The 25,843-nt window shown below is 37.0% G+C and overlaps 3 protein-coding genes across 6 annotated transcripts; 2 read left to right on the plus strand and 1 right to left on the minus strand.

Annotated features, from left to right (window-relative positions):
- The first annotated feature begins 486 nt into the window (after positions 1-486).
- On the plus strand, positions 487-10,619 carry LOC141639465 (guanylate kinase 3, chloroplastic). 4 transcript variants are annotated; one of them, XR_012542539.1, is made up of 4 exons: positions 487-1,739; positions 8,399-8,596; positions 9,788-9,865; positions 10,286-10,619. XR_012542539.1 is itself a non-coding variant. In XM_074448584.1 (2 exons), exon 1 carries the CDS (start codon positions 770-772, stop codon positions 1,700-1,702), a length of 933 nt encoding a protein of 310 aa, XP_074304685.1. In that variant the 5' UTR covers positions 488-769; the 3' UTR covers positions 1,703-1,739; positions 9,788-10,023. The 4 variants fall into 4 exon arrangements, 1 of the variants encoding a protein (XP_074304685.1); XR_012542538.1 differs by lacking the exon at positions 10,286-10,619 and having other exon boundaries at positions 9,788-10,023; XR_012542537.1 differs by lacking the exon at positions 8,399-8,596 and having other exon boundaries at positions 488-1,739.
- Positions 10,620-11,609: 990 nt separating this feature from the next.
- LOC141639467 (uncharacterized) lies at positions 11,610-15,052 on the plus strand. Its single transcript, XM_074448586.1, has 2 exons — positions 11,610-13,911; positions 14,451-15,052. The coding sequence occupies exons 1-2, from the start codon at positions 11,806-11,808 to the stop codon at positions 14,874-14,876; spliced, it is 2,532 nt and encodes an 843-aa protein (XP_074304687.1). The 5' UTR covers positions 11,610-11,805; the 3' UTR covers positions 14,877-15,052.
- A 7,936-nt stretch (positions 15,053-22,988) lies between these two features.
- On the minus strand, positions 22,989-25,543 carry LOC141639466 (uncharacterized). Its single transcript, XM_074448585.1, has one exon. It carries the CDS (start codon positions 25,293-25,295, stop codon positions 22,989-22,991), a length of 2,307 nt encoding a protein of 768 aa, XP_074304686.1. The 5' UTR covers positions 25,296-25,543.
- Between the last annotated feature and the right edge of the window lie 300 nt (positions 25,544-25,843).

Genomic DNA, 25,843 nt, shown 5'->3' on the forward strand with positions numbered 1-25,843 from the left:
GCATGGAACTCTATTTTTTTAGAATGAGAAACGACATATATTGATATATGTTAAAACAAAGCGTGAGAAAATTTGTGGGAAGATTTGTTGAGCTATTACCATTTATATAGGGATGAGGTAAGGTGTATTACAACAATTATAACTCTATAAGAAGTATGTGCATGACAGGAACACTACTAATCATATAGTTTATTTATTATAGGTAGATCACAGATGTCTACATTCATCTAATCTTTTATTTTCTTTTTTGTATACATTCGAGATAAGAATTCACATTTGGATAATAATTTATTTTTGTTGCTTATTTAAATAATTTCTTAAATTAAAAGCGTTTTATAAAAATTGGAGACTCTATAAACACTCGAAAAAAACTTCCTTTATTAATATAGATAGATAGATAGATATAGATATGATATGATGTATATAAAAAGATAAAATAAGCATGTAAAAGAGCATAACCTAGAAAATCATTTTTATAAAGAGGAAAGTGGTCATATGAAACGTCTGCACGGCTCCACCCATTCTATAGGGGATAATTTGTGTCCCGAACAGCCATTTGAGCATTGCATCCTTTGTATGTCGAGCAAATTAGGGCCCTCCATTCCTTTTCGGCGAAGTTCACCATCTCCACTTTTTTCTTCTCAACTCAAAATTGAGCACAGAATCAAGTGTCTTTTCTTTAATCTTTACATTCCAATTCCAATTTCAGTTTCACTGGTAGACAGGTAACATCCACATCTCAAACTCAACCTTTTCTTGCATTTTTTCGATGCTTGTTAGGAGATTTTGTAACTACATATCTCATTCTGAGATCAACCCACTTTGTAATTCTCCCATATTTCGTGGCTTTCTTTCTTCTCACAAACCTTTTTCCTCAAATACTTCAATTGTTAGCATAATTTCCTGTGAAAATAGAGGGAAATTGACCTTGAAACGCCCAAGATTTGTGTCCCACAAATTGTATTCAACGAATTCTAAAATGGGTGATGCCCGACGACCTGTCTCCGTTCCCATACCCGATATCGATAAGGCTGACCGGATGGAGGTGCTCCGAGCACTAGAATCCTCACTCGGTTCCAGTTTTAGTTCGAACCCATCCGTGCCTCCGCCAAACCCTTTGATTATTGTGATTAGCGGTCCGAGCGGAGTTGGGAAAGATGCAGTGATTAAGAGACTTAGGGAGGAAAGGGAGAACATACATTTTGTAGTGACAGCAACTAGTAGGCCAATGAGGCCAGGTGAAGTTGACGGGAAAGATTATTACTTTGTCTCAAAAGATCAGTTTTTGTCCATGGTTCAAAAAGACGAGCTTTTGGAGCATGCTTTGGTGTACGGGGATTATAAAGGGATTCCTAAGCAGCAAATTAGGGAGTTTATGGCTCAAGGCCGTGATATTGTGCTTAGGGTTGATATTCAGGGGGCTCTTACATTGAAGAGGATTTTAGGGAATTCTGCCGTCTTTATTTTCGTGGTGGCTGAAAATGAATATGCCATGGTTAATAGGTTAATTGGTAGGAAGACGGAAACGCGAGAGATGTTGTTAGTTAGGATTGCTACTGCTCGCGAGGAGGTTAAGCATGTTAGAAACTTTGACTATGTGGTTGTGAATGCGGAAGGGCAGCTTGAGGTTGCGGTCAAGCTGGTTGAGTCTATAATCGATGCAGAGAAGGCTAAAGTTAGGCAAAAGAATGTGAGCATTTAGTGTATCCGAGCTGCGTACAAATATCTTGTTTTCTAAGGTAATACTTTCTTAATTTTTTGTGTAGTTACGTCCTACTTAATGCTTATGTCATTTAGCATGGGATAGAGTCTTTAGATTGACAATTTGACCGTGTTTTATTGCGAACTTTGACATTCATAAGTGCTTGCTACATCAGCAGGTCTTCTGAGAACAAATGGCTGATTCTATTTTAGCAAACTGAACATCATAAACGATATACTGCAAGAATCAATTCTGTAGGCTCTTGCAGTGTTGCAATTTTCTTCTTACAAGGGTTCTGAAATCGTTTAGTCTTGCTTTTCTGTTAGTATGAACCGGTCCTTAAATGCAATGATGGACTATGTGCGTTGTTCTGGTGTGACTGTTTTGAATTTGCAACCCGTTCTATGCCTTTGTCTTCCTCTTTTGAACATTAAATTTTGGCTGCCTTTTTCTCGTTCAGTGCCTGAGGTAAAACCTGAATGTTCCTCTCTGAAATTCATCACCAATCAATTTGAAAAAACAGCGAAAGGGCCCATGACTTTATAGAGTTTTCGCCTTCCTTACTATAATCTAGTGTTTTGAATTTCAAACACTCTGGTTTGCTCCTTCCTTACTATAATCTAGTGTCTATTTTACACCAGTCAAACAGGTCGGGCAGACCGGGTCTGCAGTCGGGTCAGAATATTGTGGAGTTATACGGCTCACGGGTCCGGTTTAGGGGTCAGACACGTCAAAGTTTCTGGCGTCTTTTATTTTTACCATTTTTAAGGTGAAAAAGTATATTTTTTTTATAATTAATCATATTCAATATTAATATTATACTTATATTTATTACGAACCGTACTTAGAGATAGGATCTTGTGAGTTTGGTTTTTATGGTGAGTTGTGAGTTTGCGCTTTGAAATCTCAACCACTAGATTATATTAGAGATGAATGGCCAAGATCTAATCTTACATGTCATATAAAACCACTGTCATTTACTTATTTTCTCTTTTTTCTAGTGCTACTCTTTTTTTTTTTTACTTTAATTTTTTTATCTCCTTTTTTTTACCTCGTGTTATTATGTTTTTTTTACAACTTTGATTTTTTTTTTTCTTTTATGTTTTTCTCTAATTTTCTCATCATGTTACCTTTTTTTTCTTTTTCTTTTTGTACCCGATTTTTTTTACTTGAAATTTTTTTTACTCTTATTTTTTTTACCTCGTGTTATTATGTTTTTTTTTTACAACTTTGATTTTTTTTCTCTTATGTTTTTCTCTAATTTTCTCATTATGTTACCTTTTTTTCTTTTTCTTTTTATACCAGATTTTTTTTTACTTGAAATTTTTTTTACTCTTATTTTTTTTACCTCTTGTTATTATGCTGTTATTGTGTTTTTTTTTACTTTGATTTTTTTTACGACTTTGATTTTTTTTTCTTTTTTTTTACCACATGTTATTGTGCTGTTATTGTTATTCATTGTTATTGTGATGTTATTCTCATTTGTCACTTTGATTTTTTTACGACTTTGATTTTTTTTTTTTACCACGTGTTATTCTCATTTTGTTATTCTCGTTATTTCTTTGTTATTGTGATGTTATTCCGGTGTCACTTTGATTTTTTTACTATTTTGATTTTTTTCACTACTTTGATTTTTACTCTTTTTTTACCGCATGTTGTTGTGATGTTATTCTGGTGTTATTGTGATGTTATTCCGGTGCCACTTTGATTTTTTTTACGACTTTGATTTTTTTTTCTTTTTTTTTACCACGTGTTATTGTGCTGTTATTCTACTGTTATTCTGCTGTTATTGTGATGTTATTCCGGTGTCACTTTGATTTTTTTTACTACTTTGATTTTTTTACTCTTTTTTACCACCTGTTATTGTGCTGTTATTGTGATGTTATTCCGTAGTCACTTTGATTTTTTTTATTACTTTGATTTTTTCTCTTTTTTTACCACATGTTATTGTGCTGTTATTCTTCTGTTATTGTGCTGTTATTGTAGTGTTATTGTTTTTGTTTTTTTTTGGTACAACTTGTTGATCTACGTGTTACTCTGGTGTTATTGTGTTGTTCAAAGTCATAAACAAATATCCCATCCGCTTTGCACAGCTTGTTGAAGCCGTCGTAAGAATGGTCAATCAAAAGCTTTTGCCTTCGAAAGTGATTAGTCGCGTAAATATGCTAGTTTGTCCAGAAAACATGAGAAAAAAAATATAAGCCAAATAGAGAAGCTAAACAACTTCATTTCTTCAAATCAAACCAAGGATGATGTTCAAAGTCATAAACAAATAAAACAAGCACAAATTGAGTATTCAATACAAGTTAGCACTAGGAGAGTAGCACCAACTTCAATCCAACCTTCTCAGCAAGTACGCGACTTGGACCTTCTTGGTCAAGGGCATAATCCAGTCGCCATAGAGATCAGCAACTAAGCTTGGTGTTATTTTGTAAACCGGTTCAGACTCGGCAATTGCAAACTTAATAAAAGTGATAATGAACCAGCTTCTGGTTACATAGTCCACAGGATCATATATTATTTTGCTGAGCTGAGAGAAGCCACATGCACAACAATTTCGCAGGTCTTTTCTAAACAATAACAACACCCATCTGGACACACAATTTGTTCAGCAGTTAAACTCTTGAAAGAGTTCAAACCCCATAACAAATTAGATACAAACAATGAAAAAACTACAATCCCCATTCAGTTGTCACTATCAAGATTACCTTGCCATAACCCATAATAATCAACTTCTGTACCAATATCTACAAAGCATATCTATTTCCCAACTCCATACAAATAATTTGGTTCAACTTACTGCAGACGAACTAAAGATGCCCCCTAAACCTCAATTTCCCTCAAACAAATAAAAACGCAAACTCGCTCAGATAAATTAAATTCAGAGTTTATCCGAATGCCAACAAATTAGGGTAAACATTTCACACGAAATCAAAACCTAAACAAGCTCTCCGACTTACTTCAACAGCATGATATATCTGAACTAGAAAATTCCACCAATCAATGAACATATCCTTCCAGTCAGCAAAGAAATTTCTTTATCTTCCCTCTCCAAACACCAAATTCGAGTTCACCCAAATTCTAGAAAATTAGGGTTTACACTTCACCCAAATATCATTTTCACTGACCTGAACAACATCGGCTGCAGTGTATCCAGCAGCCTGGCCACCCATGAACTGAAGCCCATTACGAAATGCGCAGGTTAAGCCAGCCAAAAGAGCCCAACCTCGTCCATGCCAGTCGCTAAGATAGGCTGTGAATGATGACTTTGACAGCCCATTACGGGGTGATATAGGAAGATGATATTCAAAATCACAGCAACCACAAAGAACGAGATTGAGAAGTAAAAGAATGCGGTATAAACAACTAAATGAGGGACTCCTTTCTTCAAACAGTGAAACTGGTCATGCGGTACCTGAGACAGTTGGGTGAGGAAATTGGGCATGTCAAGATTTTTGCGGCCAATCTGGCCGAATGTAAAAGCAATTAAAACAGCAGTCAAGAGATTTTGGTTGGCTGCCATGGTTGACGGCTACGAAAGGCGACGGCGGAGCTGGAGCTTTGATTTTGGTTGGCTGCCATGGTTGAAGTGGAGAGAGAAAGTTGAATTGGGGGGAATGAGTGATACTGCGAAAGTTTGTTTTAAGAGGACCGACTTATTTTATTTCGATATTCATCTCAGCCGTATATCTACCCTCATCCAATGGCTGAGATTTTCCAAACTCACAACTCACCGTAAGAACCAAACTCACGAGATCCCGCCTCCCGTACTTATATTAAAGCATTTATAAAAATTAAATTATTTTATGAGAAAATTGTTGATTACAGCCTTATAAAAACCACTTTTTGAAAAATTGACCTTATATATTTTTTTTGAAAATTTGACCATATTATACTTTTCTTTGAAAATTACGATGACGTTTCCAGTGAATTTTGTCAAAAAATGACCGATATACCCTTGCTTATTTACCCAGATTTTTTTTCACTTTACCTATCCTTTACCTATTTCATTTCACCCCAAACCCTCTCATCTTCCTCACCCATATTCTCTACAAATTTCCCCAAATCTTTCTCTAATTTCTAGTGTAATCAATCCTCATTATCACATAACGACTCGGATCACGAGTGGCAAATTGTGCCATATCCCGTTCTATTTAAGATAATTTTCATACCCAATTTGTTGTTTTTCAATTGATTGAATTAAATTTTAGGGTTTATGTCTAAAATTAGTTTGGGGATTGATGATGAACCCTAATTATTTTCAATTTGGGGAAAATTGATGATGAAGAATACTAATTAATTTAAGGTAAAAATGAAATAATAAAATTAGAATTCAATTAAATTAAATTGACTAGGGTAGAATTTGAATAAAGGGGGTGAATTAGATTAGTGATATTGTTGAAGAAATGGAGAATTAAAGAGAAGATGAGCTGTGAAATCTAATTTTGGGATGAACAAGATGGTTATAAGGTTGAAGATAAGGGTATTTTGGTCTTAAAATATGAACTTAAGTCACAAAAATTCAAATTGGCATCAATTTCCCGCCGGAGTTACTGTTTGGATTGTAATTTATGATCAGAAGTAATATTATATTATGGCTGTAATTTTCAAAAAAAAATATATAAGGCTGTAATTTTCAAAAAATGGTTTTTATAAGGCTGTAATCAACAATTTTCTCTTATTTTATTATTAAATGATATAAAAGTTGATTAAAAATTGATTATAAATATAAAAAATATACTCCCTCCAATTCAATCCAAACTACCCACTTGCTTTTTGGAGGTCAAACTTTGAAAAATTTGACCGTTAATCCACAAAAAACTATAAAACTTTGAACGATAAAATTTACATATTTAGTTGTATTATGAAAATATCTTTCATAAATTATATTTTTTGCAAAAAAAAAATTATATACAAAGGAAGAAAAACGCGGTCAAAGTGTCGCCTCGAAGACCACCCAAAAGCAAGTGGGTAGTTTGGATTGGATTGGAGGGAGTATAATATTTCATAAAATTCTTGATTTATATTTAACTCAACGGGTCGAGCTGTTCGCGTCCGGTTTCAACCCTAAATTTACGGGTCCTATCGGTTAGGGTCAATTAGGTCGCGGTCAAGATTTCCAGGTGAAAAGGGGTTCTGACTTCTGACCCTAAATAAAACGGCTCGGTCGGGTTGGGTCAAATTTGACAGGTCTTGTCTTGTGTTTCCCCATCAAAGCTATTTGTTTAGTTTTTTTTTTTTTTTTGCCATGAAGTACTGGCGAACTTTGGAGGAAAAATAAAATATTGAAATTTTGTGGTGGAGAGAAGAATTGAAAGACTTAACACTAAATTTTAGAAAAATTTTGAATATCGATATTTTTATGTTATTGGAGTGAATGAAGCATACTTCAGCAAAAACCAAACGACGTTCAAAGTTATGCAATTAGTTGATGGCCAAGGCGCCAAGCTAATAAGTCATACTAATTGAACAAAGTATAAGGATCAGAGAGTGGAGAGTGAAGAGTTCGAGAACCTCATTTATATTTCGTCGAGAAGAGGAAGTAATATATCTTATGCGGTAGATAATTTAATACTCTAGAAGATGATTTACACTTGACTAGTTCTTTATTTAAAGAGGCGCAAGGGGCATCAAGGCGTTAGCGTTAGGAGGTCGGAGCGCAAAAGTGCAAGGGGAAGGCGCGCGCCTTTTGGACACAAGCGCTCTATATTTGGTAATAAAATTTTATTTTCCTAATAAAATTTTAAGCAACTTTGCCCTTTTTAGAAATTTAATGTTGGCCAACACGTGAAAGATTAGAAGTTAGGAATAATGGGGCTAAGAAACGGCACAATTAAAGATCTAGAAATAAAATATATAGAAAGTGCTTAGTAATGAGCCTCATTGGCCAAACGCACCTAAAATACACTGAGTCGTTTTGGCGTTTTCTTAGGAATATGTTATCATGGAAGACATGTTTGACCCTGTTTGAGGAGACAGGATGAGTGTACCAAATCATGTTAGGAAGAGAAAATTGTTTTGTATTATTAGTTGAAGTGCATTAATGTTTTGCACTATTAATTCCCTCTTTTACATAGTCATGGCGAAATAACTAATTAACTGAGTCATTTTCTCTTTAACATAGTTGTGGACGAATTAACAAGTTCCAACTCGAGAATATCCCGTTCTGTATAGTGTGTGCATCTTTATTTTGTTGATTGATGAAACGAAAGGTGTTTAATGTAAGTTGGATTTGTGGATTGAAACATTAAAATCTTGAGGTATTGGTTCAAACAGTGAAACTGAATATGTGGAGTTTAAGTTAAGCAGTGTAAAAGCCAGGTCAATCATCTTGAACATCTTGAACAGGAAGATTGTCCACTATTTTTATTTTTATTTTCTTTTTGCTTAGGATCGACTATCTGAAGTACAATAAATTTGATGAAAAGGTGGTTCATATAGTTGAAATAGGTTGGATGAAGTAGAATAGTGATGTGATCTCAAGTCTTGACTCTTGACACAAGTATAAATTGAAAGGAAATACTATTACAAGAAAATTAGAGTTGCACTTCTATATGATGTTTTGGGTGTTACTATGTTATTTTAATAAGATAAATATGATGGAGCTGCATATGTTACCTTGGATTATGACCATACAAGAAAGGATTATTTAAGTGATAAAATGATTAAGGTTGAGATATAAATTTCATCTTTTAGAGAGGAGATTTGCCATAATGCTTTACATGGTTTGGCCATGTGAAAGGATTGATTAGTGGAGAAGTGATAATATTGTGCTTGAAGTTAGAAGACATCAGAAAACATAGATATGAAGTAACTAATTGAAAGCTATTTGGGCCTGCTTAGAAGTGAAGAATTAATGTTTGAGGGCAAAGTAGAGGAAAATTCATTTGTATGGTAAGCGTTAACATTTTCTTTTTAATTATTTGCTTCTCTTCTTTTCCCCTATCCTGATTCCTGTCTCTGTTGCCATCATATTTTCACTTCTCTAGTTCTCTCAACCCTTTCTTTAATATTTCACCTCTTTTTGACAGTTTCATGAGAACTTTTTATGTTATGATTTGCAATTCAAATTGGTAAAGCTCTTATTTGTGAATGTATTGACCCTTTTCCTTGCCTTACTAGTGGGTCCTTTGTCGTGGCACCGAAGTATCATTGAATTAGTGGACTGCATTGATTGGATTTTCTTGCTATCACCATTCCTGCTATTTACTCCTGTAATAGTGATTTTCTTTTGTTTCGAGTCTTTAAGGCAGGCCAGTTACAGTCACAGTCACAGTCTTCCTCTAGCTCTTAGTAACTTGTCATTTGCTGGAAGTTATTCTGCCTATTTTTTCCGAAGCCTACCTCAGATATTGCAATATGGCCACGGTTTTGCCAGTGTTAACATCTGATTATGCCTGTTCAGGGCTTGACTTTTCAAGATTTATCTTCATTAATTTATTGAATTTTTATTTCGTTGTACTTTAAAAATGATAATTAAACTGAAAACTAAGCACTTAAGTTGGATGTCTTTCCGTCTCTTCCAGTCTGAGCATCACAGGAATGTATTTCCGGGGCTTTGTTAGTTCAATTTCCTACATGCCAAAGGGTGAAATTTTCCAAATCCATGACAAAGGAGTTGCATTATATTTTGTATGTGCGGAATTCTGAATTTTAAATGGAACCACCATAAAATCTGTATCTTGCTGGATTGTTCACAAGTGCTGTCACAAAGCTGAATAACTTGGATTCCTGTCTTTGTTAAGTAGATAAAAATTTGCTTGCTTTGCATCTGTGTTTTATTTTGTTGATGTCGATTCTTTTGTTTAATTTTTTCAAATTTTAGTAATACTACCCTTGATATTAATGTTCAACTGTTTAAAACAAAAGCTTGATTGTTAGCTAGTTAACTTGCGAAGGATAAAAGTGGCATTATTTACGTATTTTTTAATCAATCAGAAAAAATGGTTAATCTCTTAGATAAGTACGATTTCCTCCTTGGGTAGCTAATATCTGCTGCCTTGCACAACTAGTTTTGTTTGTGGGCTAACAGATCCTTGATCCTCTTGACGATTTTGATTTTATATTGGCTTGTCTGCTGAACAGGCACCAAGTGATGATTGTAGAAACTTCTCCAAGTGATGATTACGATTTTTCTTTTTGGGAAGGAATGACCTACAGACGGTAATAAGTTTAGCAACTCCAACCAGTCTTTGGTTTACGCTATGGTTCTATTAAGCTTGTTGTACTATGTTGGATTTAAATATACAATTTTGAGTTGAATGAGTTGTCTTACTTTTATCCATCTTTTTTGTGATGCAAATGTACGGTTTCTTTTCATTATTCAAAACCAACACAAATATTCTTACGTCTACAATTCAGCATCATTAAAGCTGTAATTACTCTTAGTACAGTATCTCCCTTTTGCACTTTTTGTACTTCGGCATAAGGCGTATTAATTGGTTTCATTGTAGACGGGTATATCTGTCTAAAGATGTAGACGGGTCAAATAATCACATTTTTGCGTGAATAGTAACCCCCACCATCCCATTTGTTTGTCTTATTATGTAAGTGGTCACATATTTGACCCGTCTATAACTTTAGACGGATAGTGTCCGTCTAAAGTGAGATTTTGTGTAGGCATATTGCACTGAGGAGGAAAAGCCGTAATGCAGAGATAAATAAACACTTTGAGGGAGTTTTATGATAGCTAAGTATTTAAGCAATTTTTATGGTAAGACGGTCGAAGTACAAGACTACATTTGACAAATGCTACTTTACGAAGTAGTATGTGAAAGATGGCGTGTGAAATCCCTATACTAGAAAGGAATACTTGTGTACATTAGGCAAATAGTAAGACCGTTGTAAAGTCGGTTTGTAATGGATATTGCCAACACTTTTTTTCATTAATAAAGATTATTTAATATTTTAATTTTAATGGCGGGTATGATGAATTGATGAACAAGACGCCAAAAGCAATAAGAAGCAACATCCTTAACACTCAGCTGTAATATGAAGTAGAAAGGACATGAAATATGTTTGAGCTTGACAAATGAAAATTCCTGGTTTGGTCACAAGCTAATAAAACTAAGCCTAGAAACTATGCGTATAAAACAAGGCATTTTAGGTCAATTAAACGTCAAAAGGAACCAAAAAAAAAAAAAAGGCGTCGGCATCTCCAACCAAGATGTAATATTTGCCACATAATTTGGTGGTAATTAAAATCTGAAATCGGTAATCCTGTTTGGATGTTAGTAGGCGTGTTATCCCAAATTTGGAACAAGAAGAAAGGAGGGGCCGTGCAGTTGGCGATTCACATAAATACCAACAAATCAATGTGGAATACTGGAATGTCCAATGAGATTGATTATTCAACGAAATTCAACTTGGCATCTGGGAACTTGACCTTTGGATGGTAACCATCACGCTCAACAACTTATTGCATGATACAGACCCTATTATGTTTTTGCACCTTATAATTTACAACTCGGTCACATAACAGAGTCAACATCCTCCTATCTTTTATTTTAACCACTACTAACTTCAATTTCGTATACTTTGCCACCAATTATTAATTTATTAATTTATTTAAAGGGAACAAATAATAGTGCAACCTATTTAAACTGTAAGACGTTTGACTTTATTTAAGATGGGCGGGCATATCCGTCCGTCATAAGCTTAAAATGATAATGGTGATGATAAAAATAATGACAGTATTACCTTTTTAATTCTGGTGAAAAGGAGGCTAAAAAGCTTAAAAGTGAAGAATGATGATATCTATGATCTAATCATCAACATTCTTACAAGCAAGTACCTGGAGGACGAGAAGCATGAAATAACTTGACGCAAGAAAACGACGTTAGCTCAACTTGAAAGGATAACTAAAAGTAGTGTATATAACAGAAAACCAGCTTGTCCAGAAATAAATGACCACATAAAGGAAGCAACATATATTAAGTGTACACTCTACCTTATCATACCTGCATATCAAACGTGCCCTCCAAGTTCATTTCTCTTCATCTCAACTCATATAACCCCACCCCCACCCACTTAGCAACATATATCTATCCAAACCCAGATTAATATAAGCGATTAATACTTGAAAACCAACCGCGTTCTAACCCATGTCAGCAATCCAGATTAAACCCGACAAAAACAGTATGGATCATAGTAGCTCTGATGACGGGGATGTTCAGTTGAACATGAATGACCTCAAACGGTTAAGCGATGCGTACACACAGAGCATTACCATATTTGAGCCTCAAACTAATAGTAACGAGAGTAGTAATGAAAAACGAGATAGTAGTAGTGCTACAAGGCCTACTACTTCAAGACCAGGATTGGTTCGAGCCCCAGAAAAAAGGCTCACCCTTTTTGCTCTACGCCTAGCTGTGCTTGAGAAGATAGCTACTGGGTTAGGAACCCTTGGCTTCATATGGGCTACTGTGGTTCTTCTTGGTGGATTCGCAATCACGTTAGACAAGACTGATTTCTGGTTCATAACAATCATCCTGTTGATTGAAGGAGGAAGGATATTTGGTAGAAGCCATGAACTTGAGTGGCAGCACCAAGCCACCTGGTCTCTTACAGATGCCGGGATTAATAGTTTTCGGCTATTAAAATCAAGCTCTAATACTATTTGGAAGGGTTTTAAGTCTATTTTTAGATTTAAAACTCAGAATGATAGACACATTAATAAAGCATCCATCACAAGGACAGCAAGACGCGACAAATGGGATGCTCAGAACCTGGCAACTAGGCGGTGGGCCAGCTCAGATGTTCCTCTCTTGCCTTATGCTTCATTAGTTTTTGTATCAAGGAACATTAGTAAGATTCTTCAGTGGCTCCAGATAGTAGCTGCAATCACATGTGTAGTTCTGTCAATGATGAAGATCATAAAGCGAAACTTTGGGGAAATAGAAAAGAATGATAGCGATAAAAGGAACAGAAATGCCGCTTTGCTCATCTTCTATGGTTTGGCTTTGGCGGAAGCTTCCTTCTTCTTGCTTGAAAAATTTTACTGGGAGTTGAAGGTAATTTACTGTAAAGTATTGGAAAAAGTGAATGAAGAATGTGAATTTGGACCGTCAGGAATAGTCTCAGTCAAGAGATTCTTTTATGATGCCTATTCTAGATGTGTGGAAGGAAGCGTTTTTGATGGGCTGAAGATGGATATGGTTTCTTTTGCCATGGAACTCTTGTCTTCAGATACACCAGAGGAGCAGCTAATGGGAGCTCGAATTCTTCGATGTTTTTCGACAAGTGAGAGATTTGCTGATGACACCCTGCAAAAGATAGGGATAACATCATCAGCTGTTGAAAGATTAGTTGAAATGCTGAACTGGAAAGACCCACAAGAAGAGGAGATCAGGCATGCATCAGCAATAATCTTGTCGAAACTAGCAGGAAAAAAGCAGAATTCCCTTCGAGTCGCAGGGATTCCCGGGGCTATGGAATCAATTTCTTCCCTGTTGTATGTTAGCAGAATCTCAGGCCCGGCAATTGATGGAATTGGAGAAAAAAGTATTATTGTGGATCAGGAGCACTATGGTTTCTGGACTTTTAATCATCTGGGACTCTTAATTCTCAAAAAGCTCGCTCGAGACCATGATAACTGTGGGAAAATAGGGAACACAAGGGGTCTCCTACCCAAAATTATAGACTTTACATGTGCCGGAGAGAGGCTTTTAAAGGATGAGAATGTCACCAGGTCTCAGATTCTGACAGTTAAAAGATCCCTGCAAGTAATAAAAATGCTGGCAAGTACAACAGGAAATACAGGGAAACAACTCCGAAAAGAGATAGCGGAGATTGTTTTCACAGTAAGCAACATACGAGACATATTAAAGTACGGGGAGAAACACCCAAATTTACAGAAACTAGGAATTGAAATTCTCACAAATTTAGGAATGGAAGATGATGCATCAGAGAGTATTGGAGGCACAGGTGGAGTCTTAAGGGAGTTGATGAATATTTTCTTAAGGAATGGGATGTCTGAAAGTCAGGCACAAGTTAGAACAGCAGCAGGAGAAGCTTTGGCCATGCTGGCATTGGAAAGCAAGCACAACTGTCGCTGCATCTTGAAACTGGGTGCACTAGAGAAACTAGTTGAAGCACTTAATGTTACGCTCCTCCGTGTAAATGCTGCAAGAATATTAAGGAATCTGTGCACCTACAGCGCAGAGGATTACTTCCTGGATTTGAATGGCATCACGGCTGTAGTACCGACTGTAAGTTTTCCTATTTGCTCTTGAGAAATATCTTATTTATTTGATTACAACAACCAAATGCCTCAAATACTTCTGCCTATAAAGAGGTGGGTAAGAGAGTTAGATACTTAGATGTATGCAACTTTTGCCTTTGTCGAACAGAGTCTAGCGTTATGAGAGTTATATCAACATGTTGATACTTCAGAGTTCAGACTATAAGAAGTTCACTCAATCTAGCGTGGCATTATGCTCTGTTTTGTTATACCTCAAAGCTGAAGAACAGTGAACCTTCGGCTCCGTTGGAAATAGAACAATTATCCCGACGCCTCAACAACTTCTGCCCAAGGCAGAGTAAGGGATTAAGGGAGAGTTGATGTGCAAAGCCTTTCTTTGTATGGAGAATACACAGAGTTTCTTCTGTATGAACTGTATGAAGTCAACAATTATATTGACATGTTGCTACACAATATAAGACGAGCGCACACTTTCGTCTGTCATTTTTGAATTACAGCCTCACAGTTTGGTATAAAATAATGAATGCTTTATATTGTGATTGACAGGTTCTTAATGGAATCATATCTGAAGAGAATAAACTTCAGGAAGTAATGGTTGGGTTAGCAGCGCGTGCTTTTAAATTCATGACTTGCGAAGAATCAAACATGGTTTTTCAGAGAGGTGTTATAAGAGAAATTGAGTTAGCAAATGTATTAGTTGAGATTCTGAAGAAACACCAATACCCACCAACCAGATGTCCTAGGATTCGTAGGTTTACCATCGAACTCACAATATGGATGATGAAAGACAAAAAATCAAACATAAGCATATTCAAGAATTTGGGACTAGTGAATGAAGTGGAGAATGTATTAAACACCACTTCAGAGCTAGAAAGTTTCAACATATTTTCAGGGACAGTGGGTCTAAGAAGGTGCAGAACAACAATGCATTCACTGGTTGAAACAGCACTTCATTTACTTGCAGATATGTGAATGCACCAGCCCATCTGCTATATGTCCCTTTATTATTATTTATGTATTTGTCCTATTCATAACTCATGCATATCTTGATTTGTAAATTCATAAATGTAGAAAGAGTTTTTCTCTACATAGTACACAAATAATTGTATTCAAAGAACACCTTCTGAATGGAGACTCGCATTCAGCAATTTAAGGTTCAGAAAAACTATTACAGAATGCAGCCAACATATGATGCAGAAGGGTATATATGCTATTGAAAGAGCATAAGTTCCTTATTGATGTGCGGGCATACGTTTCTGACTACTGCCCTCTATTCGGGAGATGCAGTTCGTAGTTAAGGTGAAAGCTCTGGCAGCCAACAGCACATCTCCAACCCAATCCTCTTTGTTCGAAATTCAAATTAAAAATCTTCAGAAAACCAAATATCTAGTCAATGAATTAATGATGTGAACATTATTTGTGCACATTTAGTCCCCTAATTGAACCTATTTTGCATACTTTTATAACATTTCATGACCATTTTATCCGTCAATTCCTTCCTATTTTGCTTTCCTAGTGCATTTCGTATGTTTTGTAGGAAAGAAGTTAATTAGGCGGAAATTCCCGTCTCCCGTGCATATTTGGAAGCTTATTGATGATATTAGATGGACTAGTATGAAGAGGAGGCAAGAATGATGACCAAGGAAGTAGAAATAAAGAGTATATAGAGGCATCTTAGGCTTAAAAGTAAGGATGAAGAGAAGGAAGGCATTATAAGAAGAAATTGCTCGGAACCAAACCGAGAGTTGCTCCTTTGGCTCTGAAAGTATGCTAGATGAAACGGCATCGAAAAATCAAGTGATCTAGGCTTTTGAATCACTCCAATAGGAGTCCGGATGAGGAAATGACGTCCGTTTTACAATCCGAGCTCAAGTAAGGCATGATACAGCTCAACCCGCTCGGGACAAATTCAACCCGCTCGGGTTGAAGCTCAGGATGCTCGTTTTCAGCTCGGGACGAGCGTATTGCTGGACAGAAAGTTTTTCCTTGCTACGTGAACCATGATCCGCGCATATTTCTTGAAAGACTAGCAAAAAGGAGACTCGCATCTTTTTTCGAGAGGAGCATTTCCCTACTCAAACTTAGCAATGCTATTTACTAAAATATCCTTGCTTAACCTAATGAGGCACCACTATATATACCCCATTTGTAATAATCAAACCATTAAGTTTTCATTAGATTAAATCAATCCTTCTTTAGATTAGGTTAAGCTTTTATTAGGAGTAGATTAGAATAGATTACTCTTTAATCTTTCCACAAATTACACATTAATCTTTCCTTAATTATTGTTCAAGTTTATTACTGAGTAATTCAAGTTTATTATTGGGTAATTAGAAGATCATTTGGGTTTATTGGGAGATTGACAACCTTCCATCAATCATCAAGTACTTCTATTATTCTTTGCATTATTATTTTGGAATTTCCATAGGTATAATTCTCTTAATCCTTGTTTTAATTATTGTTAATCTTTCTTACTTGTTCATCATGTTTTGCCTTGTTAATATGATTGACAACCTTGCTAGCATGTCAAACTTGATAATGAGTGAGTAGTCTCTTAGCTAGGATTAATGGGTAATTAGGGAAACCAATATGAGGATTGATTCATGCTTAATCTAATATGTTCACATAATTAATTTGCTTGCTTGTTGTGATGTCAACCTATGCACATGTTATGTTTGATGAAATGCTAAGCCTATGAATCCTTGCATTTACAACCATCTCTTATTTATTCAACTTGACTTGTAAGATATAAACCAACTCGAGTCTTGTTAGACCATGCATAGAAGTGATTAGGGGGAAAGTAAGTCGACTTGTAAGTGTTGTACAATCTAATCGATTCGGCTCCGGGACCCAACTCTTCCTAAGAACCGTAAGACATAAACCAACTCGGTTCCTTTACAACAATAATTGCTTGCTTATAATTGAGAACGTGTTTGTATGATCAACTCCCATGATTTCCTTATGAACCCATGATATCCTAGCATTTTTAGTCATTTGTTTACATCTTTCCTTTTGTTGCTTGTTTATTGCTTTTATTAGATTAGAATCATCAACCCATTATAATTATGACAACCCCTAGCACAACCATAATTAGATTGAATAATTTGAGTAATCACCGTCCCATGGATCGATCTCGACTTACCACTAACTAGTTGTTTGTTGAGAATTATAAATGTGTTTGATTGGATCTTTTGAGTATGACTATGGGTATGGGGAGTTTGAGGAGCAAGTCAACACAAACCTACCTTACACCTCATACAATGAAAATCCTAACTACTACCCCAATTTTTCCCACCAAAATCCCCACACCCAATATCCACAACAATCACCCACCCAATACCCACTTCATAATGAATTTCAATTGCCACAATACAACCACTTTCACACCTACCCACAACTAGAAGACGAGCCCATTCAAAATGTGATTCTCCAAATGATGGGAGATCAATAAAACTTCTTCAAACAAATGCTAGAAGAGAGCCAAAAAAGGGACAATGTTCTTCAAGACATTGTTACCCAAAGTGAGGAGTTGGAGATTCAAATTGCCCAAATGAAGGAAGCCCAAATAACTACCCCTCACCATTCCTTAGATTATGAATGCGAGTTTGAAGTAGTTACCTTTGATGACAAGTGGGAAGAGTCAATCTCCTTGAGCTCTTGTGAGTATGAAAGTGTTGTGTTTGATGAGGAAGATTTGAGGTTGAGTAAGCCAAATACTCTTAACCTTTGTGAGTATGAAGGTGTATCTTTTGATGTGAATATTGAAATGGTGGAGGAAGAATTATTGAAGAAGAGTGAAGCCCCCATTTATGATTCATATGAAGATAGTGATGATGACAAGCTTATAGAAGAAGCTTATGCGGAATATGTGTCTTTCAAGGACTTATGGAATGAAGAAGATGAAGGGAGTTGTGATATTGCCTCACTTGAGGACCCCATTCTTGAGAAGTTTGAGGTATGCTTACACGAGGAAGATGAATGTCTCTTTCCTATTGACCATGAAGACCTTTTCGCACCCACCATGGAACCTATGATTGTTGGAGATGATATGGTGGATCTTCTCCAAAAAGTCAAATCATCATATAAAGGGTACTTGGTGGAAAAACTCAAGAACAAAATTGCAAATGAGCTTACTTGTGGAGACTTGGCACCCACAATCTCAATTCCAAAGCTACCTCATCATCATTGTTATGAGAATTCTCCTTCTACTCTTGAAGGATTGATAAATCCAAATGCTATCACCATATTTGAGGGAGATGGGAGAGAATGAAAGCCTCCCGATGACAAGAATTTTAAGCTTGCTAAATTGGAGAGCCAAAAAGGCTATAATGAAAAGGCCAAGGTAAAGGGGAGAAATTTCAATGAAAAGCCCCTTATGGAGGATTGGCTCTATTGCATTTTGAAGTGGCCATGGTTCTATCTTTGTTTATTTGAGGATTGTGCTCAAGCCTTTGACCGGTTATTGAGAGCATTGAGCAACATGGACAATATCAATAACCATGGCAACAAGGAATGAGTTTAGTGGAGTCCTCCCTCAAACCACCATTTGTAAGATATCCTTTCCTTTCACTTTGCATTACATTTCCACTTGCATTTAGTTATTTACATATACATTAAGCTTGCATTTGTATTATATATCATATTGCATTTACATTAGTTAGTTTATATAGTATAGTTGCATTGTAATATATCTCACATGATTCATGTAGATAGTTGCATATAGACTAGAATTCATGCATAGTCACTAATGACCAATCCTATTCTTTTCTACACTAGAAATAGTGTTTAACTCAGTTTGGGGAGGTTTGATCATAGGTGACCATAGTTTACTAGAAATCATGCATTATATAGTATAGTTTAGATTGCATTCATTTGTTATATATGTCATATAGAATTGCATTTAGTTAGAGCATGCATTCATTCATATCTATAATTGCATTTGTACTTTATTTCAAAAAAAAAATCAAAAAATTCAAAAACATGTATTTCCTTTTTATTCCCACTCCTACATGTACATTGAGGACAATGTCCAAAATAAAGTGGGGGATGAGAATTTATATTCCAAAAATGCATAAAAATTGAAAAATTTCGAAAAATCACAAAAACATGTCTTTTAATTTCATAAAAACAAAACCCATAAAAATTTTGAAAAATTGAAAAATCCAAAAACATGTTCATTTCCTTTGTAGTGTAGTCTTGTACATATTGTTTGTATATATTGTGTTTGTTCATCCTTTTCACATTTATCGACTATGCCACATCCGAGACATGAGGATATTGAAGACCGCATGGTATGATCTTTCAAATCTCCTTTTTCCTCTTTATGTTAATGACTATGTGGCTTTATTTTGATTGATGCGGTATAAACAATGTGAATTTAGGACTTACATTTAGATTATTTGGCATACTAGTTGGTAGAATCATATGCATTAGGTTGTATATATGTTAGTTGCATCATGGCATATAGTTGCATGTTAGAAAAATTTTGTGAAAGCATCTATTTGGGAAACTTGACAAGTGTATATAAGGCCCTTGTAGATACTTTTTCTTTTTAAGACTTTGCTTGTTAGAATACTTGTAAAACACCCTAGGATGTGTCATGCTAGTATCCTTTGACCCATGGATTAAGGCCTAGTCAAGAGTACCTTGTGGTATGATAACTCCTTGGCTACCGTTTATTCCAAGGTGACTCTTGAAACCATGCAACCATCATTCATCCATATTCTACCATACATTTTGTCATCAAAGGGAATGGGCACAAAAATTGTTCAAATTTGAGAATTGAAATGAAATGTCAAGAAATTTGCAAAATTGCATCAAAAGAAAAGAGGAGCAAAAATAGACTCCTATGCTTAAAAAATAAGCACCCTCACTACATATGGGGTGACTTTGAAAATGTTCAAAAGAAAACGCAAAAAGTTGAAAAATTGTCAAGTATTGAAATGCCAAAAATCAAAAGAAATGGCAAAAGAAAGTGTTCTCAAATGTTATATGCCACAAGAAATTGGGGGGAAAACAACAACAAAAGCAAACTCCCAAATGAAACTCAAATCCTATTGATCCCTTTATCCATCGTATCCATTTTTGTGCATGGTAGAGAGGGGACGACCCTTCTTCTTGTCTAGGCAAGAAGGGGAATTCCGCGATCCTCCAGTGTTTCTAACACCATAGGGAGTCTATTCTTGACAAAAGCATTTAACGATTGAGGACAAAGGTACCCTAAATTGACACAACTTGGAGGTGATTTATTGGTATCCTTCTAGGCTTAGTAGTTTGAAGAAATTGCATCTATGAAAGAGTGTGTACCCTTGAATTGCTTCCCCTTTAAATAATTTCCGCCACTTAGATGACGAAAGTGGCTATTCTTTTGTAGATGCATCCATTATTTGTTTTTTTATGCTTTAATGATTGGATGTGTCGCCATTTTGGCAAGACCCACCTTGCCTTGCAAAAAGGCATCCTACCTCATGGTTGTCTTGTTGTGAGTTGAAGGGGCGGAGTGATACCCGCTAATTGTCTCATATCGGTTATATTATTAGGATAGTTTAAATAAAGGTCTAGTTTTAGTCACCTCTTGATACGAAAGTAGCGGAAGCAATATTAATAACGTGAACAAGAACGAACGAAAAGGGGATATTTGCTCAAAACAGACCTATGCTTTGAACAATGGTGACCGATGTAGCAAAGCGCGTGCTAATCGATCTAGTTTAAGCCTGAAAACGCGTCAGACAGAAACCGTTTTGGAACGAAAACGCGTCGATCCGAGATAACAATTGCAAGGCAAAAGCTTAGGTTTTTATTATAACTTGAATGAATTAAAACTCATACATAAGGTCCTTATTTATAGTATTAGAGTCCAACCTAATGCTAACTATCACACGCCTAAAACAATAAGGAAATAGTACTCTTATTTTCCTAAAACCAACCTTCCTAAATATGGTCTAATTACCTTGCGATATTCATAATTAAGCTAATTTCCATAAACTAAATAAACTAAATAACGGTATACCAAGGACATTAAGCTACTCCGAGATGCATTAGAACTCCTCGAGCTCTACTGTAATCCATGCCCAAATATGTAATACGAGCAGGTCCTCGTTCCTCGACCATCGTTGCATCTTCAAGCCCTTTAACATCCAATACTACCTCATCACTTAAGCTTGCTATTTTCGGATCATCCCCTCCCCCTTTGAAAGGAATTGTCCTCAATTCAGCAATACCATCATCATCAAGATAAGGAGACAAATCCCCTACATTAAAGGTAGCATGAACACCATAATCTCCTGGTAACTCGACTTTGTAGGCATTGTCATTTATTCGAGCCACAATTTTGTAAGGTCCTTCTGCTCTAGGCATTAACTTATTCTTACGCTTGCTTGGAAATCGTTCCTTCCTTAAATGCAACCAAACTAAGTCGCCTGGTTCAAATATTTTAGGTCTTCTATGTTTGTTTGATTTCCTCTTGTAAGATTCATTAACAGCCTTAATTCGTTCCCGAACTTGCTCATGTAACTTAATCATCGACCGAAGCTTAGCCTCGGCATCTTTATGTACTAGCTCGTCTTTTGGCAATGGAATCAAGTCCAACGGCAGATATGGGTTCAAACCGTATACAACTTCAAATGGGGAGTGCGTTGTAGCGAAAGTAGGAGAGCGATTGTAAGCAAATTCAGCGTGCGCAAGTTTTAAATCCCAATCCTTTTGAGTCTTACTTACCAATCCCCTTAATATAGTACCTAGGATTCGATTAGTCACTTCCGTCTGTCCGTCAGTTTGAGGATGATGTGAGGTACTAAATAGTAGTTTAGTTCCGACCTTCCTCCACAAAGTATTCCAGAAGTAACTAAGGAACTTAGAATCACGATCAGACACAATCGTCTTAGGTACCCCATGTAAACGCACGATCTCCCGATAATATAAGTCAGCAACGTTACTAGCATCGTCTGTCTTGTGACAAGCCACAAAATGTGCCATCTTCGAGAAACGATCCACAACTACCATAATAGCATCCTTACCTCGTTGAGTGCGAGGCAAAGCTACGATGAAATCCATAGAGACGTCTTCCCATGGTCTATTCGGTATTGGTAATGGTGTATACTCGCCTGGTTTGAATGTGGACTTAGCAAGATGACAAGTGACACACTTACTTACAATATTCTGCACATCACCTTGCATTTTAGGCCAAAAGAAATGTTCCCTCAACACCTCCAAGGTCTTTTGAATGCCGAAGTGACCTGCCAACCCGCCACCATGTGCCTCTCGAGTGAGCAATTCCCGGACTGAATGCCGTGGTACACACAAACAATTGCCCCGAAACAAAAATCCATCTTGTAACACATACTCCTTGAACGCGCCATTTTTGCAAATTAGCATATATGTCCTTGAAATCCTCATCCTCCTGATAATATTCCTTCAATGTAGCAAATCCAAGTAAACGAATGTCTAAAGTAGACATCAATGCATAACGTCGTGATAAAGCGTCAGCTACTATGTTACTTTTGCCATCCTTGTATTTCGAAGAAAAATGGAAGGATTGTAAGAACTCGACCCATTTCGCATGCCTTATATTTAATTTCACGCCCATTTATATATTTCAACGACTCATGGTCCGAATGTAATATAAAGTGACTCGGCCGTAAGTAGTGACTCCAATGATCAAGTGCCCTTACTATAGCATAAAATTCCTTGTCGTAAGTGGAATAGTTAAGCCTTGCACCATTCAATTTTTCAGAAAAAAACGCAATAGGACGTTTACCTTGAACAAGCACGGCACCTATACCAACTCCGCTAGCATCGCATTCAACTTCGAACGGTTGCGAAAAATTAGGCAAAGCTAACACAGGAGCCTCACAAAGCTTTCTTTTTACCTCATCAAACGCCTGTTGGGCTGCTTCGCTCCATAAGAAAGTTCCCTTCTTCAAACACTCGGTAATTGGACTTGTAATAGTACTGAAATCCCGAATGAAACGACGATAAAAAGATGCCAGTCCATGGAATGATCGAACCTCATCATCGACTTAGGACTTGGCCATGACTTAATTGCTTCAATTTTGACCTGATCAACGGACACCCCATCTTTCGAAACTACATAGCCCAAAAACACCACGCTTTCGAATTTAAACGAGCACTTCTCCATCTTCCCGTAGAGCTTTCGTTCCCTAAGTGTCTCGAACACCCGCCTAAGATGGACGAGATGTTCTTCCAAGCTCTTCTTTTGTAAATAAGTATGTCATCCAAATATACAACAACAAATTTGCCCAAATAAGGCTTAAGTACCTCATTCATTAATCTCATAAATGTACTTGGGGCGTTTGTAAGACCAAATGGCATCACCGTCCATTCGTACAACCCGTGCTTAGTCTTGAAAGCCGTCTTCCACTCGTCGCCTTCTCTCATTCGAATCTGATGATATCCGCTCCTAAGATCAATTTTCGAAAAGATTATGGCCCCATGTAACTCGTCTAACATGTCATCAAGCCTCGGAATTGGAAATCGATATTTGATAGTTATATTGTTAACAGCTCGACTATCGATACACATGCGCCACGACCCGTCTTTCTTTGGTACTAGCAACGCTGGAACCGCGCAAGGGCTCAAACTTTCCCGAACATAACCTCTATTCATTAATTCTTCAATTTGTCTCTGAAGTTCTTTAGTCTCTTCGGGATTACTCCTATAAGCCGCCTTATTTGGAAGTACAGCTCCTGGGATTAAGTCGATTTGGTGTTCTATTCCTCGCAATGGAGGTAAACCAGGTGGTAAGTCCTCGGGAAACACGTCACTGAACTCGCCCAACAACTCTTTCACGGACTCATTTGTCGGGCTAGAATTGTTAACCCCTGTTTTCTCCTCTGCAATCAGCGCATAAACTTGTTCCCCATCCTCAATAGCTTGCTCAATCTCCTTCCCATTCGCAAAAACAGATAAACTAGGTTGTTTACCACGCCTAGAACTCATAGCTCGAACATCGCGAGGAGACATGGGCCTTAGAATCACACGCTTGCCTTTATCTCGCAATTCATACTCATTACTCCGACCATGGTGCACAACATCTCGATCAAACTGCCACGGACGCCCCAAAAGGATATGGCATGCGTCCATTGGAATAACATCGCAAAGAACATCGTCACTGTACGAACCCATTGCCAACCCAACTCGTACCTGCCTAGTTACTTTCACTTTATTACCGTCATCGAGCCAATGCAAGGAATAAGGCTTAGGATGAGCCGTTGTTTCTAACCCAAGTTTAGTAACCATCTCTGTTGATGCGACGTTCGTACAGCTACCACCGTCTATAATCAAACTACACCACTTGTCTTTCACCTGGCACTTAGTGTGGAATATTTGATCTCGCTGTTCCGTCACAATGGGCTCGGACTTAGCTTGCAAGGAACGAAGTACCAACGTGTCATAAATAGGAGCATCATAGGACTCCACGTCCCCTTCTTCCTCGTCCTGTATACTAAGATTAAACACGCCTGCCAATGTCTCATCTTCCTGCTCAAATAACTCGTCCCTAGCAGCCATGGCTTCTCTCAAGGTTATGTTTCGTTTATTCGGACAAGAATTTTGAAGGTGGCCAAATCCTTGGCATTTAAAGCAACGAACCTTAGAAAGGCTTGTTTCTCTCGGAGGTGGAGTAGCCTTAGGAGCCGTGGTAGTTGCAGGGGTATTCACGGTTGTCACCACCGTGTTAGAATTTGAACCTGACGCCATAGATTTAGAAGGGTCAGACTTACTCCAATTGCTCGACCTATTTACTTCACTCCCCCCATACCTTCTTCCCTGCGCCTCAAGTTTCAAACACAAGCCACATAAAGTATCGAAATCAGCATACGGGTACATCTCAACGGAACTAGCAATATTTCGATTTAAACCACGAAAAAATCGTGCCATCTTTTGCTCCTGATTTTCTTCTATCTCTCCCATTAAAGAAAGCTTCTCAAATTCGTCAATATATTCATTAACACTCATCTTACCCTGCAACAAATCAGCAATTTTCTTGTATAGGGTAAGTCTATGCGTTGCCGGTACATACCTCTTCCTTAGCTTTCGTTTTAACGTATCCCAAGAAGCAAGTTTCTCCTTTCCAGCCCGTGCTCTTTGAGCCTTCAAATTCTCATACCACAATGAAGCCCCTCGAGCAAGTTTGAGAATTGCATACTTACAACGTTTATTGTCATCAAGATCCTTGAAATCGAACAACCTATCTATCTTTCGTTCCCATTCCAAGTAATCTTCAGGATCGGTCCCACCAACGAATTCCGGCAACTCCGTGATTTTGAACTCATCCACGGGTTTCTGTCTCGGTCCACTCCTGGGTCCCGTTGGCCTATTACGTAGGTAATCTCGTACTTCAGCCAGTATGGTGTCATCATCGAGCTCAGCCATCGAAATAGAATCAGTAACCTATGCTCTGATTACCACTAATGATACGAAAGTAGCGGAAGCAATATTAATAACGTGAACAAGAACGAACGAAAAGGGGATATTTGCTCAAAACAGACCTATGCTTTGAACAATGGTGACCGATGTAGCAAAGCGCGTGCTAATCGATCTAGTTTAAGCCTGAAAACGCGTCAGACAGAAACCGTTTTGGAACGAAAACGCGTCGATCCGAGATAACAATTGCAAGGCAAAAGCTTAGGTTTTTATTATAACTTGAATGAATTAAAACTCATACATAAGGTCCTTATTTATAGTATTAGAGTCCAACCTAATGCTAACTATCACACGCCTAAAACAATAAGGAAATAGTACTCTTATTTTCCTAAAACCAACCTTCCTAAATATGGTCTAATTACCTTGCGATATTCATAATTAAGCTAATTTCCATAAACTAAATAAACTAAATAACGGTATACCAAGGACATTAAGCTACTCCGAGATGCATTAGAACTCCTCGAGCTCTACTGTAATCCATGCCCAAATATGTAATA

This window comes from Silene latifolia, unplaced genomic scaffold (assembly GCF_048544455.1).
Source record: "Silene latifolia isolate original U9 population unplaced genomic scaffold, ASM4854445v1 scaffold_402, whole genome shotgun sequence".
Classification (NCBI taxonomy): Eukaryota; Viridiplantae; Streptophyta; class Magnoliopsida; order Caryophyllales; family Caryophyllaceae; genus Silene; species Silene latifolia.

Coding starts and splice junctions, on each gene's coding strand:
- LOC141639465 (XM_074448584.1), top strand. CDS start 770: ATGCTTGTTAGGAGATTTTGTAACTACATATCTCATTCTGAGATCAAC.
- LOC141639466 (XM_074448585.1), bottom strand. CDS start 25,295: ATGGCTGAGCTCGATGATGACACCATACTGGCTGAAGTACGAGATTAC.
- LOC141639467 (XM_074448586.1), top strand. CDS start 11,806: ATGTCAGCAATCCAGATTAAACCCGACAAAAACAGTATGGATCATAGT. Junction 13,912..14,450: donor TCACGGCTGTAGTACCGACT/GTAAGTTTTCCT, acceptor TGTGATTGACAG/GTTCTTAATGGAATCATATC.